The sequence below is a fragment of the Haemorhous mexicanus genome, chromosome 2 (genome assembly GCF_027477595.1).
Source record: "Haemorhous mexicanus isolate bHaeMex1 chromosome 2, bHaeMex1.pri, whole genome shotgun sequence".
NCBI lineage: Eukaryota > Metazoa > Chordata > Aves > Passeriformes > Fringillidae > Haemorhous > Haemorhous mexicanus.
Window position 1 is genome coordinate 4,077,428 of NC_082342.1, and position 21,156 is coordinate 4,098,583.

Here is a 21,156-nt window from a genome sequence, read left to right on the forward strand (position 1 = left end):
CAGCATTCCTGTTCTCAGCAGAAGTGACAAAATGGGGATGTTGTTGCATGCTCACGGGAAATATGATAAGAGTGAAATAATTTTCTACTGGATCTAGTATGAATTTATCACAAAGACATCCCTTTAAAAGAGAGCAAAAAATGCAGGTAAAGTTGTAGAACATGGTAAATATTAAAAGGTCAGAAATTTTGTTAATGTCTTAGGGAGTCAAGAAAAAGGGCAGAAAACAGTATTCTTAGCTACTAATAAACACACTAGATAGAAAAATTGAGCAACTTTTGCAATCCGTCTTTATCCCTTTCTAGCTGTCATTTGCATTTAATAAAGGTTTTGTTCTGATAATAAAAGAAATGGCATGTCTCCATCAAGTACAACCACTCAATGCCTCAAATTCAGCTGATTATATCAGTTTCCTAACTTCTTGAAGCTCTGAGGAATTATGCAATATTCTAAACTTTTACAATTATTACTGCTATTTCCTTTAAGGTTTCTTGTTGATGTTTAAAAAATTGTCAGTACATCATTGGTGAGCACATTAGGGGAGCAGCCTGCTTTTAGTTATCAGCAGTAGGAATTCTGTGGCTCACAAATGGAAGTTGTGTCTTGTCATGGGCTCCCAAAGTTCCCTGGAAGAAATGTAAACTTCAGAAATCAAATACCTGCCCAATAAACTGTAAGCACTCCACAAAATGGGGCAGTTTCCAACAATTTCATAAGGCAGACAAAGTAATGATGATGAGCATGGAACATAAAGATCCATCTTTCCTTGCATTTCCAGAAGCAGCACAAGGAGGCTACACTGTGCCAATTATGCAAGAAACTTGCATTTATACTCTTGTAAAATACAAATCACTCACAGAGAACTATCAAAAGATCAAGTCCTCTCTGTGAAAAATATTCTTCTGATAAAGACTACCAAGTTATAAAGAAATAAAGTAGAGAGGGAGAGTTATCCAGAGGTCTCAATAAGTTACAAGTAGGGAATCATACATTAATTTCAAAGTACAATAAAGCAGTTCAATAATTTTTCTGCTTTAAAGTACCTTTTCCTATATGACCTTCATTTCTCTAGGGAATTGCTGTAAAACACTCAGAACTTCAGGAAATATTGTCTCTAAAAATGAAAATCTTGTGACAATAACAAAATTTCATCGTGAGCCAGTTGTACAGATTTGTAGTTTCTTATTTAGGGGTGCACTGGTACTTTTTTATGTCTGACAAGAGGTCATTTTGTTCTGCAGCCTTTCAGCCAAAAATGCAATGAACAAAATCTGACCTAGGACATAATTAGAGAGCTGATTTGGCCTGGGAGAGCAAAAATTCCTCAACATTCAGTCCATGATTCTCTGAGTTCTGTCACAGCAAAGAGAAAGGGTTTTCCACTCTTTGAATAGTTGTGTGATATAACCAGGGAGAGAACACCATGATCCTGAAATAATTGCCTTTTTGAGGCTTGGTAGTTGAAATACCTGATTTCAGGTAGATTATGAATCATTCTGAAAACTCTGCCTTGGATAGTAAGTGAGTCTTTACAGCAACACACAAAAGATCAGTTCAATGTTTGCCCTTGGAGATCTAAGACACGCTCATAAAAGCATTTCTTCATAGTCTTGAGAAACTAAACATTGCAAATGATTCCCATTGATACAGGATGTCTGCCCTATTCTGAATTCTGTCCATTATGTTCTATGACCCCTTGATATCATCCACAAACCCTGTTTCTAAAAGAAAAAAATCTCTCATGTGCCACAGTGTCTTTCCCTTTAAAAATCAAACTCATTAATATAATCTCATTGCCATTGCTAACTGCAAATATTTTTTCTTTTATAGTTTAAACTATTACTCAGACACTGACCAAAGCTTGCACTATTTGCAAGTTTCCAGGTCATGATAATCTCTCTACCTCTCATTAAAAGGGTTTCACGTTTGAGGCAGATGAAGGAGTGGGGCCTTGTTAGAGCCTTGTAATGACAATTCCTCCTTCTGTAGGAATTCCCTCATGGGAAAGGGAACACAGCACACAGTGGATATAAACCTCACCAGCTGCGCTCCAGGTTGTGCAGCTGAACTGGAAAACACTTATTCCTCCCCTTTCCATCCAAACCCAGAAAGTGAATCATCAAAAATTCATGCTCCCTAAGACCTGTGTTAGGCATTCCAAGCTGTGCACGTATCAGCAACTGTATTAAGTTGTTATTTGTTCTCCCACAGGGCCCAAGCACAGCAGCTGGATTTCATTTCCTGTTACACACAAGATAACATATAATTAGCTAAAGGAGCCTGTCTGTGGAGAAGGGATGTTAATGGAATGTACCCAAGCAGTAACCTGAGGCATTGCAGTGAAATCTCTAAATAGAGAAAGCAGAGAATATTTTAAAAGCAGGATTTGGAGGAAAGGGCTGATCTTTCTTTGCTTTCTTGTCTTTTGATGAAATTTAAAGCCAAATCCCTTTGCCAAAGTACTTCATTTTGTTGGGAGATTCAATTTGCAGCTCACAGGCAGTTTTCACATAAAAAAGTTAACCCACCTTCGTAGGACAGTGAGTGGACAGGATATGTAGGATGTCAGATATTACTTTTTCCTTCATCCCAGTATTATTTAGAGTTGAATTAATAAAAAGAAGTGAGAAAACAGCTGAGCAGTAGAGGCAAGGGGGAAATTAGTTTTCCAGTGAGATTTGAAAAAGAAATGAAGAGCTGATGAGGCAGAGAGATGATAGAGAAAAGTACCAGATTTAAAGAATTAGAAAGCAGCATGACCTTGTTAATTTTTCTATCAGTCTACAGCTGTCTTCACTTAACTTATACAAGAAATGATGTGCAGTCTTAAAATCTAATATTAAACCAAAGACTGCTATTTCTTTGAGTAATCATTAATATGAATTAAAATGAGACATCCTGAATTTGAGTGACAGACTTTTAGGTAGATTACATTATAGGAATAATGAGAAATTTTAAGACTCACAGTGCATAATGTTTTGCATGACAGAATTATTTTTATAAGAATTAATATAGAAAATTATAAACACCATGAGACTCATCCCAGATTAGAGGACACCAGATGTTTCTCTGTGTCTTTTCCAGCTAAGGAGATATTGCATTTTGATCTTCTCACATTAATTAACCTGACCCTGCTTGAGTATGGGCTGGAATCAGTGAACAGGAGCCACACGTGTTTTCAGTAGATAAAATAAGGACATTTCTCATAAGAAGCCACCTCATGTAGATCACATTCAGTCCTCAGAATTTCTGGGTGGAATTTTGAAATGTGCAGTAAAATCAGTCATTTCTCTTGTAAATTTCTCTACCTTTCTGTGAGGTCTGCATGGCATGTGTGAAGTTCATTGACCCTCAACCTCCCTACAGCTTGAACAACCAAACCTCTCCATTCAGAAACGGCTGTTACAACTCCCCTGTTTCCTTTAAGCACCAGCTGTTACTATTTTGGTTCAGATTTTTCTTTTGTGGTAGATTTCTATATCCTGAAGAACCATATATGCAGCCGCTCCCAGTGGCATGAGGCTGAAGGGAGCCTGGGGGCCGTGTGACATTATCCATGGCCAGAAGTGTTTGTTTGCTACTGGTGTGGCAGGGTTCTTGGCATGTGCTGGCTCTTTCTTCTGAGCATGTCTCTTTGTTGTTGCTATCCCTGTTGCTAAATTTTTAAAGTCAACATCAGTGATAGGATTGGGGAACAGGTACAGGCTGACAACAGTAGGGATAAGCAGCTGAGCACTTCAGGTATCTGCCCATTTATTGAGTATACACAGTATAAAAAGCTGTTTGCTTCAAAGGATCAACTGGGGAATTTTTAACTTCATGCTAATAATATCTTTTTTTTAATAAACAGTTTTCTTCTGTAATATTTTTCAAATTATGCAAATAATTTCAGGCATAAGTAGCAATCTGCTGCCTGCAAGTAAAATGTTTCTGGTATGCCTGGAACCAAGAAACGTAGGACTCATGCAATAATACATTTTCAACAATTCTCATCAAAACAAGAGTGCTGAGTGTTTGAGATGTACAAGACCTTTTGGACAGTAGTTTTAGGCAGCTCTTAGTGTTTGTTCATAGCATGTCACAGGGAGGCACCAGGGCTCTGAGCAGCACCTCAGGCATTCTCAGCCCTATGTAGCTCCTGGGAAATGAACCATGTCTGCCGAATGTTTTCAAAAAATAATCACTACAAATGTGCTTTGGGATATAATCATTAAAATGAAATCTCCTAGCTTATTTTAGCATAGTAAGTGGTGTTAAACAAGCTCCTCAGTTTTTCTGTTCTGCTGTTATTAACCCAGTTTCCCAAGGGAAAAAATGTAAAAGCCTGAGATTCCAAAAAGAGAAAAAAAAAAAAAAATAGGTCTCAGAACTGTTGAAAATGAGAGCGACTAATTACCAGACTCTCTGACCAGATAAAATTTTTGCCTTGCAGGAAAGAACCTAAGGACCTTGCAGCAGCCATTATTAATGACACAATATAATTACTATTAGGAGAAAAAGAAATCTGGCATCTAAATCTCAATTACATGCAGCAAAGGGTTTATCAAAGTTCTAAGCTAGACCTCTATTAGATGCCTGGTTTGGCTTGTCTACTAATCATTGTTGTCAATTATTTAGAAACAGCTTCTGAACTTTAGTATTTAATAATGAAGTAGCCTTTAGAGGTATTGCTGTTGTTCCTGCTGAACCAGAAACTCTCAGTGAGAAGTATAATGCTGTTTGAGCAAGCCTGGTGGATTTGATATTAAAAAAAGCCCCATACTTAAGTCTCTGCTGATCTTGTGTTCTTGCCTGCAGCCAATATCATTTTCTCCAAGGAAAATTACTGGTACAGTGCTTATTCCAGTAACTGCTTGAAGAGCTGCACAAATTCAGAAAAAGTGTATTAATGGTTTTGTACAAGAGGTTTTCAAATGCTTTCAAGGGCATAGGAATAGGCATAGGAGGTATGCAAACTATTACAAGACAGCAAACACAATTAGTTCCATACCTCAAATAAAGAAAAGCTAAATCCATTGATGACAAAGACTGGTTGCTAATAAAAGGAATTATTAAATGGTTTTCTTCTATCCTCTAAAGCCTTTGAATCTCAGGAAAAATGGTTTTCAGAATTGTACACCGACACAGCAGGAATAAAAATAAAAATAAAAATAAAAATAAAAATAAAAATAATAATAATAATAATAATAATAATAATAATAATAATAATAATGTTAACCTCAGGAATCAGTGTTAATCTTAAATATGTGTTTAGGTGGGGTCAAAAATCAGAAGCAGCTGTTTTATAGAGCAGAAAGTTTCAGCTAAGGCAACATTTAGATGATTTTGATGAACACGCTGTAAAAAAGAAAAGTTTTCTCATCAGAGATAATGTATCAGTTGCACAAAAGGAAGTGGTAAGGAGTTGAAAATGTTTAATCCTGGATGAAGGAAATAGAGAATGTACTCCCAAAGCATTTTATTTTTGTTGTTTCTATTATTATCGACTGCCTGCAGTGTGTTCACCTTTGAGTTTAGGTGCAGTAAGTTTAAGTTGCATATGATAATAGAGTTGGAGTTCCCTCAGACACACTAACACACATTCAGGAGTCAAACTTTGGGTTTGAAAGTTTCACAGATTTTTACCAAAAAAAAAAAAAAAAAAAAAAAAAAAAGGCAAGTTTTGTGAATAATGACCTAAATATAACAAGCATACCTGCCAAAAGATGGTCATCTAAATGAAAGGGATTTCCTTATTTATAAATTAAATACAATGTCTATGTCTCCAGATCTCTAAAACCAGTCAGAATATTTCCTTTAGACCCTCTTAAAATACAAAGTAACCATAAAATTTTTTAAAAATTGTCTGTGAGCCCAAACTCTTAAAAAGTGAAGCTAGCACAGTGATTTTCACAATACATGGATGACTTACTGTTCATAAATTGTTGATTTGCAGCTATAGAGGTGGATTCACAGATTAAATCAAGATACATACCTTGAGACAGGAGTTTATATCTTTGTCTAAATGAAGGAGTGTTAACATAATTTTTCATTTACAGTTTCTTCCTGCAATATTCAATGAATTTTAGAGATACCTGCAGAGGTACAAAGGTGTGAGAGTAAAACCAAAAAAAGTTCTTTTTTTTTCCGAAGACTGCATTTTGGTTGTACTTTAAGCACAGAAAAGGACAGGGTGTTAGTTTTCCTCTTTGAATGGTCTCTTTTTCACATTAAATGAAGCCACTGACTGTGTAATTTTAGTATATTAAGTACCAGTGTCCCCAAAGCAGTCGTTCTGGGAGAAGGGAGAAATATCCAAAGGGAAAGAGGAAGCCCCTTTAGGGAGAGCCCCTCCATTTTACTGCACTAAACCACTGTTTTCCTGTTTAATATCAGTATAATCACTTTACTATGTATTAAACAAAAGCTGTGGGTTTGGTGTGGGGATGTGTTTGTTGGAATCAAAATTAATATTAGAGGAGCTTTTAATTTAAATTAATAATTTCATCAGCCAACTTGAATTCATAAAAATTGCGCCTCATTCAGTAACTCCCATGTGGTTTTGTTATTGCCCCCGAATAAACCCACAGATATTTATTTGATTGATTGAAACAAGCAAAATCTTACAATTCTCTCCTTTTCTTTTGAGTTGTTTAATGTATTTGCATTAATAGTTTCCAAGTGCCCTTTCTTGATGTGCTTGTTGGGATGGCTGAGTTAACAACCTATTATTATGTACTCCTTACCGAGCTGTTAATAGCTTTAGAGTCTTTTGCAGGAATTCACCTGCTGCTCATAAACACATTTATGTTGCTGTAGGAACTTCACCAGGTTGATGCATCTCGTATTTGACCTTGTACAAACTACCTGGTTTTCATGCACATACAAGTATTCATATTATATTAACAAAAGTCTTTAGTGGCTGGAGCAGCTCTTTTTAAAAAGGTATTGACATCCATCTGTGAATTTCATTAACATTTTTTCAGATGTTTTTCATGTTGTTGTTTTTACCACCACCAGAAATGGTATTTCTGCTCAAGTTAGCTACATCAGACATGGGCACTTCCCCAAAAAATTGAGCAAAAACTTGCTGTGTCAGTTTTGAAAGTGCAAAATCAGCTTTTTGATTTACTTGCTAGTTTGTTTGCTTTGCCCTTGAAATTCATGTTCAATTAATTGGAAAAAAGATTGCTGTTTTTGCTTTACACCCCATTAACTCACTGAGGTGTTTGAAGAAAACATAAACTTGAGGAATACGCTGTGTTTAGTGTTGATGTATTGCACTACAGTCATGACACCAGAGGTGAATTCAGGTGAATTCCCTTCTGAGTTAGCATTAGAAGGAAGACCTTTGCTGTTTGCCTGCATTGAGACACAAAAAGATTTTTGCATGTGCTCACTAATACACCAAAAAATGTGATATTTCAGTGACTTCAACAGCTATTGTATGTTTATATCAGAAGAGGCTTGCATAGTGAACAGCAATACACAATTTCTATATAGAGATCAGCAGGTTCCCTCTTGCCTCTGATTTATTATTTGTATTGCAGCAATTAAAGTCAAACATTAGTTAGTGTCGGACTTTGTGTTTTAGGGCCAAAATTCTTCCTCCAAAATTGATTTTTGTTGGATGGTTGAAATCTATCTTAACATTGTCAACATTATTCTAGGCTCATAAATCCCAATTTTCTTTGAAAAGGGAAATATTTGTCCCAAAGACACGTATTCATAGTTAGCATATGAAAGACTTGTTACCATTTAACATTCATATGGTCTGAAATTAATCTTAATGACTTCAGTCATTTTTTTTCCAGAATAGAAAATCTGAATAGCAATCTGAATCAATTCAGTCTATAAAAGTAGATATTTTGCTTACTTAAATAAAAGTGATAGCTTTATTAATGCCACTGAATTTTTTTTCAAGCTGTTGTATATCAAGAAGGATCTTTTCTGGTTTTGCCAGGCAGGAAACATTCAGTAGCAAATGAAAAGAGAAAATCCTGCATTAGTCTGCTCTTCTAATATTAAAAGTTATTTATGTAGAAGATTCAAACTAAGCTGAAACCAATCTTAAAATAAGCCCAGGGAGTCTACATGTCCTAACATCCTAAAAGGCTGCAACACATCTTAGAAAGGAGTTGTAAAGGCATGATTCCACCAGAGATTTTTAGTACAGAATGTGATTTTAGTACAGAATGTGGTTTTTATGAGGGTGTTTGTAGAGCTGCAAGCATCCCACAGGAGTTGAAATTTCCCAGCAAGGTGTTAGAAACCTGACAAAATATTCAGCACTGAAAGGAAGCCCTAATCGAAATCCTGGCCCTATCTTCTTGTGAATATTGTAGGGATTCTGAAATGAAGTGAATTAAGGTAATTTGTCAGCAGCGCTATTAGAGCTGAGTTCTGTGTAGCTGACTCAGTGCTGTGCTAAATTTTTGGATTGGTAGAATCATTTGATTTTCACAGCTTTGAACATATATTGTGAGCTGTTGGGATTTTTTGGGGGGGGAGGGGAAAGGGTTGTTTGGGGTTTTTAGGGGATTTTTTGTTTATTTTGTAGTGGTTTTTGCTGGGGGGTTGTTAAAGTAGAGTGCTGTCTGCTCTGTACTGTAGGAAGTCACCTCCCTGTAGAAGTCTTCTGAAAAATTGGATGATTGCTCTTGTATTGAAATTCCATTCCCTTGTAAGATGCTTCTCTGCATTTAAGTTGTCTTCACTGGAGGAAATGGGATCACCACAATCTGGAGATGTGCCATGAAGGGACACAGCAGTTCTGTGTGCACGGCTGTGGTGCTACCCATGCTGGTAATGCTGGGTATGACAAGATTGCCTGCCCCATGGCTCAGCCCCTTGGAGACCTTCAGGTGTTTGGACAGTGACTTTTTTCACATCAGCGAGTTGTTCCTTTTTGTTATCTTTCTTCCAGGGTATTGCATTTTCAGTTTGAATATTTCATTATCCAGTGACCTACTTCCCATCTGTAACTAGAAGTTCTGTTTCTATGATATACACAGATATTCTGAAACTGGCTGAACATATTACTGATATTGATTATTATTCACTATTTCTTATAGATAAGAAACTAAAGTATATTCAATAAAATAGTCAGAAAGGTAATTTTTTTAAAAATCCCCACAGTATTTTTTAAACACAGTTTGTAATTAAACTTGTTGCCTAGGGATGTTTTGGAGGCCACAAGCAAAATTGGTTGAAGGAATAATTAAGGAAATTCCTGGAAGAAAAGTCCATAAGCTGTAAGACACAATGAAGCAAATTTAGTTAATTCAGAAAGCCCCAGCTCTGCAGATTGCTGGGCTCTGGGAGAGTGTTAAGGGTGAGAATGGGGGGAAGGAACCTGCAGTGGCACCTGGACCTCATTCAGAATTGTGAACCATGAACCTCATACACCAAAGGAATGACTTGGGAATCAGCCCACTGTATATCCAGGGTTCTCTGGGCTTGTTTCACAGCAAAGAAACTCACAGAAGCCTTCCAATCTTCAAATTTTCAGGATTGCTTCTGTTTCCTGTTGCACTGTATTTGTCAGCAGGTTTATTACATCATTATGAAGGAAACCTTAGCATTAGATATCCCAGGAGAAGCTGTGCTTTACTGTCCTAAGGTGAACTTTGAGTACTACTTGAGTTGAATGTTTTACCTAGTTCATGCTTGCAGTAGCTTCCTGCTTCTTTCCAACTGGAAAAGAAACTTAAAATGAGTGAAAAGATAAGAAAAATCTTCAAGGCAGCTGGAGAAGCTGACACTTTTATATTCAGAAGTTAGAGAGACCTCTGGAGGTCCTGGTGCAGAGGTTTTTACTGGTAAATATTTTAAATTAACAAATTTAAAATATTAAATTTGGCATATTACTGCCAGAAAGATGGGATTTAATATCTGTGCTCATCTGACAGCCCAGGCCATGTTCTCCAGCTGCCTTTGTTATATGCTGGATTGCACCCTGTTCCAACCCTAACTGAAGGCCTGGTTTTATTTCATTCTGATCTCCTTGCTGGGACAATCAGCTCTCTCCTGTCTGCTGCCTTCACACCTGGCAGTCCCACTTGGCCCAGCATGTGAACCACACAGCTTTTGCTCTGCCCAGCCCTCACCCCCCTGTGCTGGTGAGAATTCTAACATTGTTTTAAAGCCTCCCTGTCCTCATCTCTCTCCTCATTTAATTTTCTGCTTTTCATGGTTCACCTCACATCAACTCATTTCTGCCTTTCCAAGTATATAATCCAATTAAAATGCATTTTGTCTGGGGTTTGACCTTTCTGTATTTTTTTTATGGTTGGTTATCTGTTCTTCCCCTTGTCATGTTGACAGCTTTGCTTTTACACATGGCAAAAGTGATGAGCTGACTGACAGGCAATCAAAATATAAAATATTGAATGGCCAAACAGGTAAAGGACACTTGAGTGTTTCAGCTCCCCAGACTGTTACATCTCAGATTAATCAGGAGGGAGGCCAGGGAGGGAAGGGACAGGGTTACAGCCTGAAGGGGCTGATGCCTTTAAGTGCTGCAGATTTCTCCTCTGAAGCAAACACTGGAGCCATTGCAATTTTCTATCTGGCCCTGATTTTTTGCTGCCACACTTTTCAACTTAGTTTAGATTGGTCCTCAGATCTTTGCAATCACTGTTCTAAATTTACTTCAAGTATGTGGTTCAGCTGAAAACCAGAGGTACAGGGGTTTTTAGGAAGGCTGTTTTTTAAATAATCTCAGTGGTATTGTTTACTTCTAGTTCTCTTATTGTAATTTTTCCTACCACTCTGTGATACATTAAAAATTTACCTAATCCTGTTGATCAGATTGTAATCAGTAATTAATGTTAGAAGCCCATTTTTGAACATTTAAGTATTTTCTAAAATCTTCTGCCAGCATTCCTCTTAATTGATGTACTGTAGGTCAAAATAGTTTTCTAGGAGAAAATCACACACAAAATTAGTAAATATAAAGAAACATTTCCAATGGCAGACACCAAGTTCCACGGGTGCTGTTAATTTTATTGCTTTCAGTGTAATTAGTCCTTCTCTACAACAATCTGTGTAAGGTGACAAAGGTGCTATGACTAGAGGCGACAGGCATTCAGAAATTGCATTATGAAAATGTTTTATTGTAAAGAAAGAAAATACTTTTTGAGAATCATTGGAGGAAATTTAATTGTGAGAGGAGTATAGGCTCTATAAATCAGGGGCATTTTCCATAAATTAGAACTGTGGGGAATCTGTTTTTATTCATCACAGAGAGTAAGTACAAACTCCACAACTGATGTTATTTGTCTTTAATAGAGTCTATTTGAACTGATTAATCAATTAATGACTATACCTAATAATTAACTACTGTGTTATCCTAGTGGGTAGCACAGCAATAAAGTTCAGGTGACTCTGGAGTGCCAGCATAGCTGATCCCATGGGAAAAGTAAGGAAGAATTTGGAGATTTCTGTGCACAGTGGACTAGAGCTATGATCAGTAATCATTGCTGTCTTCCAGAATCATGGTCATTCCTTTAAAATAATGATGCTTTCTCTGTAGGTCACATTGTGTGTGTCCTCAGACTGATGTATCCAGGAAAGAGGAAAGATGTGACCAAATGGTCTCATAAAAAATTCTTTTTTATTATTGGTGCTTTTATTTAAACATTTATAGCACCTGAATCATGAAACTCCAAATCTTCTTTACTTTAATGTGGTACTTACTCAGCTTTGACATTGTGCTTCAGTGTACAGGATAAAGACCTGGTCCCTGTGGTATATAGATTTAATCTCTATTAGTTCTTCTTTCAGTAAAATAACAGTGCTCTGAAAAGGCCAAGTGGGATTATGTGGCTTAATACAGAATTTTCATGTTGCAGGACAATAGATATAGACTAGAAAATGTGTTTGCAAACAGCTGATAGTAAATTCACTTACTCTCCCTGGATTCTTTCTGCACACACACACTTGAAAGTTGTGGGTACAATAAGTCTCTTTTAGCTGGCAGAAGGTGCAAATCCCTTTCCCTGGGGTCTGTTTAAGAAGATTTTTGTTGCTTGTGACACTCAATGAGCTGAATACCTCCACTGTCATTCATAAAATAAGCTAGACTAAGAGTATATAGCTCCCATTATATATTCTAAACCATAGCAAATTATATTTGGTTATCTTTTTAAATTGCTAAACTAAATACTGATACTGTTTTTATTAGAGCCATGTCTCTTTGAGTGGCTACTCAAATATTAATGGTGAGAGATCTTGTATGCCTGAAAGTGCCAGGATTTTATCAGTGCTTTACTGGTAATCTTTTGAAGGTTATTTCAGCACTACAAGCAAAATTCAGCATTTCAGCTTTAATTTCTATTGATTTTTTTTTTTTTTTGCACTAAAGATTTTGAGATAAATAATCTTTTTCTCACCTACAACATCAGTATGTGCACTCTTTGATTGCCATAGGAGTCCAAATTGATTAAAGGTCATCACATTTTGGTTAGCATTTATCAATATTTTTCTTATATGTGTCCACAAAGCCTTCATTTCTGTTCTCTTTTCCTCTATACTAAGGTGGGGATAAAATTAGGGAGCAATTTTTTCACACAGGTGTGTCATGTGATAGTTTGTCTATTTAATATAGTTATCTATTTATTTAAAATTGTTAATGTTTTTGGGGAATCCTCTTTCTTTTAAGTATATGAGGAAATGGTGCTAATCCTCACAATAACAGAACATCTGGATATTGACTGCTCCTCTGCTGCACTGCAGAAGCAGAAATCATTTCATTAACATTTATCATCTGATGGTGCTTCTCCATTAAAGGAGGTTGTCTAGTCTTAGACCATTAGCACCATTGTGCCTTCCTCTCAGCCAGTCTGTCTCTTTAGAGATGAAAAAAATGCCTTATCTATAAAGCCAGGTATAAAATTAGGGTAGATACAGATCCAGATAGGTAGAGGTGGCTACAGGAAAGAATTTGATTCTGAAAGGTTTTCCTGTTCATGCACAGAGTAAACTGTCATGGATTTGTGAACACTGTCCCTCATAATCAGAACAGACTCCATTTACAAGAAGAATCACACAAATAATAAGAAAAATACAATTTCCTTAGAAACAGAGATAGCATTTTCAAAGTTCATAATATAATTCTGTTTAACTTGGATAGGTAGTCATAGAGTTAGTATTACATTGTGTAATAACATTGGCACAGATTGCATTTGGGTTATATTTATGTTTTAATTACAGATTTTCACCAAGATAAATTTGCAGTAGGCTAGGGAAGAGGTCTTATGAATTTCCTCATATCAGATTGGGTCTCATAGTTATATGAGTATATTACATTAGATAGACTCCTTTAACTCATGTTTAACCCCTCAGCCCCTGTGTTCTCAGAGGTGCTTCTTGTGAGTCCTTTGCCATCTTAAGATCACAAATGCTGCTCTGATACTGATGTAAAGCATCAGAGCATTTCTTGTGTCCCTTCTCTTTTTGTGAATGCTAAACCATACATAGTGGCCAGCTGTGTATTATCTTACTTCTCATGTGCCATAGGAGGAGGTACAGCCATATCACTTAAACTTTTGTTTTCTTTTGCAGATTTTGCAGTCTGTAGTTATCAAGTGCAGAATAAATGCAGTGGCCTTTCCCGTTGATTCTGGCCCTGTCACTGTCTAGGTCAAAAATCTATCACAAGAGATAGATCCTTCTAGCTCACAAAATCATGCTTCCTTTTGATGGAAAATAGGGTGCATGATAAGTGAGTCAATAAATATCTGCATTTTGCCACAGCATGAAAGCAGGATCTGGGAAAAGCATGCACTAACATCCAAGAAGTACAGTTAGGTCCTTCATTTAAAATTGACTTCTTGAACACAGAATCCCTGCAGAAGTGAGTGCATATGGTCTATAGCAAGACTAATACAAAGCATCCCATACTTCTGTGCAGACTAGAATTGTATTTGTTTTTGTTCTGAGTCCATCTTCAGCCTTCCTGGGAAAGATCATGACAGAAGGAGTGGCCAGCCTTGAGAGCCACCTCCATGCATTTCTGTAGAAAGCTCTGGCTTTCCAGGTAGGCTGCAGATCAGTTGTCAAGAGAATGGCAAAGCATCCATTTTTTGGAAAGTTCTCTGTAGGAATCCAGTCCTAAAAGCCTGGATTCTTTGTGCAAAACATTCCAGCCCGGGGAACTTTCCAGCTATGAATCATTTTGTCTTGAGTTTGAGCAAATTTTTCCTCAAGCTCCTGAAGCTTGTTCTCAAACCAAGGTGACAGGTTCCCTTTCCACCATTTCACATGCAGTAACAAATCTTGTCCCTTCCCCATATGACAGCACTATTACTTTTAAGGTTGGGCACTCCCAGACATCATTTTTCAGTCTGTGGGATGGATGGCATGGGAGGCTGCAGAAAGAAAGGACAGGGGAGGGCGTGAGGAAGGGACACTTCAGGGCTTCCTGCAGGCAACCCCAGGCAGGTGGTGAGGAAGCAACAAGCCAGACAGCTCCTGGAGGTAGCCAGGAGGGACAGGCAGTGATGGCTGCCCCTCAGGACCCATTTTGCCCCTCAGGACCCATTTTGTTGATTAATTGTCCCCATCACAGCCCTTGTCACACTCATTGTCTTTGACCAACAACAAACAATGAATTATATTTGCTGCCTGCCTGTCCACACCCCTGGCTATGCAGGCAGTGTATCCCAAATGTATTTTTTACACAAGCAGTACTTAGCCTGTAATAATACATAATTGATTGTTTCTTTTCCAAAAGTCATTTTGGAAACTGGAAAAGAAACAATTTGGAAAAGAAACAATCTCTCTCAGATTCTTTTCCAGAAGTTATTCCCACTTTTTGCTGCTGCTGGCTTTTTTTCTGCAGGCTTCAGGGAGTGCATCTGTCAATGGACCTTGGGGAATCTCCACTGATTTTTTTTTTTTTTTTTTAATCCATTTCCATCCTCCTCTTAAAGACCCTATTGCTTTTTACAATTCCATCAGTTTTCTCTGCAATCTCTCCAGCAGGTCAGAAGAAGCAGTACACTGTTAAATGCTAGGACCTGATTTCAAGCAGTAAGGTAGTCTAGGGAAAAGAAACAGCTTGCAACTATTACAGTGTACAGTGAAATCCCTTAGGTGCTGGTCTCTTCCTTAGCTTACAGAGTCTAAATAAAAATTTCCAGAGCATTCCAAAGTATAAAGTCACTGTCCATCTATGGGCCATGACAGACTCATGCTAATACCTGTATAAAACAAACCTTTGCTGTTTACATAACCTGCAGTGAAGATTTCCAAGGCCTTTTCTTCACAGGAAGTCATGTAAGCCTAATCAGAAAAAAAAAAAAAAAAAAAAAGCACCTGTCACTCAAACAAGTAGGCTTTCTGTCAGAAAAAAATAGGCTGTTTCTGAAATGCATTAAAGTGTGTCTAAAATCCACTATATCTCTTCAGAGTGAAGTTACAACATTTCAAGTAATTGGGAGAAGTCTTATATTTAAAGAAGTAATTAGATGGTGTATTAATTATAGTCTCTATCCATAAGATTACATGTTCATTTTATCCTACTTTTTCAATTTAAATACATGCTCCTCACAGCTTCAAATTTTGGTAACAGATTGCAGGAAAAAATCAATACTTCCTCTTACTGTATTTTCTCAAATTATTTCCACTGCTTGAAGTGCAAGTTAAATGCAGTTATTTTGAATATTGATCATTGTTACCTTCCTCTTGCTCCTTCCCTTAACAGAACCATGGGGTTGCTTCTGTGTGTTTGTTTTTCAGTCTGGTTTTCTCAGCCATCTCCCTGTATTCTGGGGGAGCAGTGATCCACCTGCTGCCCTGTGCTAATGTGATTTGTTACGCATGGCTGAAGTTAACTCAGAGTGTTTGATAAATACTGTTTGTTTTATGTAAAAAGTGCATGCATACTGCTAAGAGATTAAAAGCCCAACAGAATCTGACTGAAACCTAATCCTCTCCTGGTTATATCTCTTCTATGAACTAGATTTCTTTCTGAACAGGCTGGAAGCACCCTTTGAATAACTTACACCTACTCTAAAATCACTGCATGGTATAATAAACCTGTATGGTGCCCTGTGGGTGTCACAGTTGGACTGTTAAGCCCATGCCAAGGACATTCCTGCTCAGTTTTGAGACAAATCCTGCTCCAAGGGAGCAAACCTAGCCTTAAGGCAGCCCATAAAATATTACAGATCAATGGTTTATCAAGTAACTAATGACAGGGAATAAATGTTCTTCTTCCAAGTCATCCTCTCATGTAAAAGCATCATCCAAGACCTGTCTAGCAAAGCAGCGCTCAGTTAAAGCACAGAAGTTGATGTTTCTGGGCTCCATACTGGAGCAGCTGGTCTGCAGTGGTAATTCCCAGAGCCCATAATTCTCAGGGATCTCTGTGAGACTCAGGAATTCTCAGCAGCTGCCTGGGATCAACTACCAGGAGATTAACAGGGGACAAGTGCACAGAGTATTTCTCGTTATAGAGTTTCAAAGTGAATTTCATGTATGACTACCTTACAGCTACCTGGAACAAGACATTGAGCTCAGCAGCAGTGAAGCAGTTGAACCATGCTCAAAGTTGACAGGCTTTAAAGAAAAAGTTAATTCCTATTTTCTTTTACCCACAGGTCTACCCACGGATAGCGCCGGCATTTTGGCACTACCTGCGGGTAGAAGTGAGTAGCGGGTATTTGAATACTCCCACATCTTTATTTTGCAGCTTGGTAGTGTTTCCTGACCTCCTAGTTTGTCCATTGTGCAAAAATAATGAGCTTCCATTCTAGTTGCCATTCTTCTGTGAATGTAGTCTTGTAGAAATTCATGTTGGTTTGACTACGGTTGGGTTGGTTGCTAACCAACCCAAGTCACAAAAATAGGTCTGTATGCAGGGGTAGAGACAAAAAACCCTGAAATCTAAAAGTCAAGGCCATATCATACATTCTGACTATAGCACAGAACCAAAGTACAGAAATCCATACCTGCACCTCCTTTTATAAACACATTTTGCATTCATGAGAAGAATATGGAGCTTCAGTTCTGTTATATAATATTTGCAAAGATTGTTCAACTCAACTTGATATCATTTCTTCCCTCTTTTGTCCCTCAGGAGCATGAGCAGCTCAGCTATTCCTCCACAAGGTCCAAGGCTCCAAGTGTTATCATCACAGGTCTCAAGCCAGCCACCAAGTACATATTTCATATCAGAGTCAGGACGGCAGCAGGATACAGCGGCTATAGCCAGAAGTTTGAATTTGAAACTGGAGATGAAAGTAAGTTTCACTGAAAGGAAAAAAAACCTAAATAAATACAACAGAAGTAGCATCTAATTCTAAACCAGTGAGACATTGGGAATTTGAATGGCTGAACCTATACCATTTGTTTATCAAAAAATGACCAGTGCTATGTGATTAAAAACAAGCCTCAGACTCACAGATCTGGATTTGCAACAACACAGAAATGTTAGCCCAATGCTGCAGCTGAAGGAATGTTCTCTTCCATAATATTTCCTTATGGGTCCCTTCCAAGCTAAGATGCTCTAGGATTCTCTGATCCTTTCTTTCCTTACAGAAATTTTTCCTCTTGACATCTAGAAATACCCTTAGTCAGGCTTTCCCTGAGTCCAGCAGCTTCATGCAAGCTCCCAGTGATGGACTCTTTGCCTTGCAGTTGTCAATGCTCCCAGACTCCACAAATAAAAAACTGAAAACTTTTATATGCATTTCCATCAGCCAATAAACCTACTAAATTTGGCACTAAGAAGCAAGAAGCCTTCCTATTCCTACAAAATATGCAAAAAGGCTTCATGTGTGATGTTCACACTCTGAATGATTTTGTACTTGTCATGTGTTGCCTTCCATGTTCAAAGAAACATAGAAAAAGGTATTTACGTGTCTTTGAGAGGAAATTAGTGTAGTAGATACAACATTAAAACACTCACTAATTAAATTACTTTAATTAGCCAATTATATATACCATGTTTTTCATTAGTGTTTTAGAATTCAAGTTGTTTAAGCTAATGTACAGACTCAGAACTGTGTAAGTGCTTCCAAGAGCACCCAGGGATTTGTGTTCCATTTTTATTGCTTCTTAACTTCTATTTCAAAAATCAATCAGGGATAGATTTCCAAGTGCTTAATGCCTAATTGGACTTTTTAAAATTTGCTGGGTACTTAAGCCAATTGGTTTGAATAGGAGTTGAGCACTTGGGTGCTTTCAAGAATTTCAGTAGATCTTGTCTCTATCTTCTGGTGCAATAAACAGAAGGCTTAATTCATGTAAAAAGAAATAGTATTTAAACTTCTATGAGGTTTCACATTGTGAAAATGTCACTTGCTTATCTAAATCAGGAAGACTGTGGCTCCAGTGACATTTCCCCTCATTGGTATTGAGGGAATCTCCTGGGAGTGACATTCCCCTTAGTGCATCCTGGCCCCATCTCTCTTTCTCATGCAGCTGGCCCTTGGGCTGCATGGTAAGCTTAATTTGAACATCCTTTTTGAGTATAACATAGAAGCTGAACCTGATACTGAAATAAACTGGAAAAATGAAACTGTTTATGATGCCATAAACAGACCTAACACAGTTTATCTCTCAATAATTCTGTTTTCTTTTACTTCTATGTCTAAGCACTTGCTGCTAGTACATGGTTTCACATAGCTGAATAAATAGAATACAGCAATGGTCTTGTCAGTATTTCAAGATACTGAGTAACATTTACACAGAGAGATTTAGGGGAGTTGTGTTGAGATTTGGGCTGCTTGGTTCTGTCAGTACCCATTAATGTTAATTTGCCCTTGCTGGCCTGCATCTGTCTTGCAAACCAGTCCTACTCCAGCTGTGTAGGAATCTCTCTTCATCATTTACTATTCTGGCAGTGTGCAGCTCAGCTGAAAATTTTCTGATTTATTTGATACACATTTTTCTCAGTTTTTCTGAAAGATAACAAATAATATTAGGCCAAGGCAGCCTATTGCAGCTCTCTCCACCCCGCTCACTAAAAACAAGTTACTTGGTGAAAATTTCACTTGTGCAATTACTTTTTGTGGACTCTCAATTAGATCTGAATTAACTCAAAAGTAGCATTTTCATGAGAAGGCTGGGAAGAATAGAGTGTTTTAAAAGTCTGTGATGTGAAAAGAGAATTTATCAACCAACAGTCTCATGAAAATAACAAAAAATATTTTAAGTCCTGTGTTTGATAAAAATCCTCTTTAATTGGCCTTAGATTGTAACATCCTCCAGCTCTCTGCCAGTTGAACGTGTTACAGTGGAGAAGAATTAACTCTCAGACCAGATGCAAGTAAACATCCAAGGTTATTCCATTTACCCTGCTTGAATGTTGACAGAATTTGTTAATAGATGGTGCTAAAATGAGCAATCAAAAATTAAGGTTTTTCTTTAATAGCCTAATTATAGAAAATTAATGATTCATCAGCTATGAGATGTCAATGTCCTAAAGCACACTTTCCTTTGGCAGGGCAGTGTCCTGCCTCCTCTGATGTACTGGGTGAAACACTACCTGTGTCACTTCAGTTATAAAGTTATAAAGGATAAAATAGGTACATCATTACCAGGAACACTTAAACATTTTGGTGGGATTGCTCAAGGTGGTGCATGAGGGAGAGAGAAGAGCAAACCTGCAGCAGTAGTGGAAGAAGTTGGTTATTAATGCTGATGTGTTTTTTGGGAAGCACCCTCACTTACTGACCCACAGACTGAGGCAGCCACAGCCTGGGGAGCTCTGTTGTGAACTCTTCTCCCTGCTGCAAAGACAAACAACTGGAGCATCAAAAAGAGTAGATTTGTATTTTCTTTTTGATAAGAAATGGAGCTACCTAGGATAGTCAGAAAAATCCTCCTCAAGGAAGGATGGATGAATGGATGCTATCAGGCATTTCTCCCCCTTTTAAAGCCCAGAGGCTGCACCTGGGAAATGTGAAACCTTTCCAAAACACAGCGACCACCACTTGTGACTTTGTTTCTTGTTGCCATTTCATTCAGTCTCTGTTTCAGCACCTTACAGGCACAACACTCGTAGCAAAGCTGGCAGGTTTTCATACACTCCAGCACACACACAGCTGCCACTGCTGGGGCTTTAAATTGGAGCACAAACCTCACTTGTAGCTCCTGCTTTTATCTGTCAGAATTACCAGCTATCTGAGTCACCACAGAAACACTCTGGTCCTTCCTAACAGAAAATAAAATGTGTTCTGACAATTAAGAAAAACATTTTTCCTAGGGCAGAGATGCTTTAATCTCTAATTGTTACCCTCTCTGTTTTTTTTACCCCCCTCTCTTCTAACCAGCTGGTTTTGGAATACCTTTTTTGGTTGATTGGCTTTGTTGGGTTCTTTTTTTAATTAATGATTCAAACTTTCTTTTTTTCCCTAGGGAAGTTTTTTATTTACATTACCTCAGAGGTCCTTCTGCCCAGAGGAATTAGTAAAATATTGGACAATTTACAGCTTTTAGGCAGTTTTCATGCCAAAGCAGTGCTTGTTCTAAAACCAAGGGTATTTTCCTTCTTGGCCTTCTCATCATTAGGAAAAAATAATCTGCAAGTGGAATGGTTTGCTTGTTCTGGAAGGGACCTAAGGGACAAAGTAGCATTTATGCACTGTGTACTTGTGCTGGGGCTGAACAGAGAAATAAATGTGAGCACATTATGATATTTAATCCAAAAGCAATGCAGACTTTGTAAACTTTAAATTATTAACAGTAAAACCCTAAACATTTCAGAAATGCTAATGGAATATCTGATTAGGTGTTATATAAAGTTGAAGACTGTGAAAAAATAATTGGCTGAAACTGCAGTCTTGATAGATCAATAACTTTAATTTCTTTACCATAGTCTCAGATGGTGATTTTTGTGTATTGCCAGAAAATTCTGCTGAATTTTCACATTCTTCTCCCTCTTCCTACATCCACAAAATCTATCTTTAACTTTTCATCCTCAAATCAATTTTGGGTTTGCCACTAGACGTGACTCCATTCTTTCCAGAATTCCATAGCTCAAGAAAAGGGTCCTGAATCATTGATTCCAGTGAAGGTCCATTACTGGTTTAAGCACATGCCCTGGTTTATGCCATGACAGAGAAGCCATCACAAGGATTTTTAGAAAATCTATTGCATTACCAATGCAAAATAGAATTTTCTTGGATTTTTTAAGATTTTTAATATTTTGACAGTAGTACACAA

At 37.6% G+C, this 21,156-nt stretch overlaps 1 protein-coding gene across 1 annotated transcript in view; it reads left to right on the forward strand.

Annotated features, from left to right (window-relative positions):
* Window positions 1-21,156, forward strand: part of EPHA6 (EPH receptor A6) — a 371,852-nt gene that overhangs the window by 249,076 nt on the left and 101,620 nt on the right. Inside the window, exon 7 of the mRNA XM_059871825.1 lies at window positions 17,066-17,228. Within this exon, the coding sequence (XP_059727808.1) occupies window positions 17,066-17,228 (163 nt within the window). The remainder of the gene's footprint in view (window positions 1-17,065; window positions 17,229-21,156) is intronic.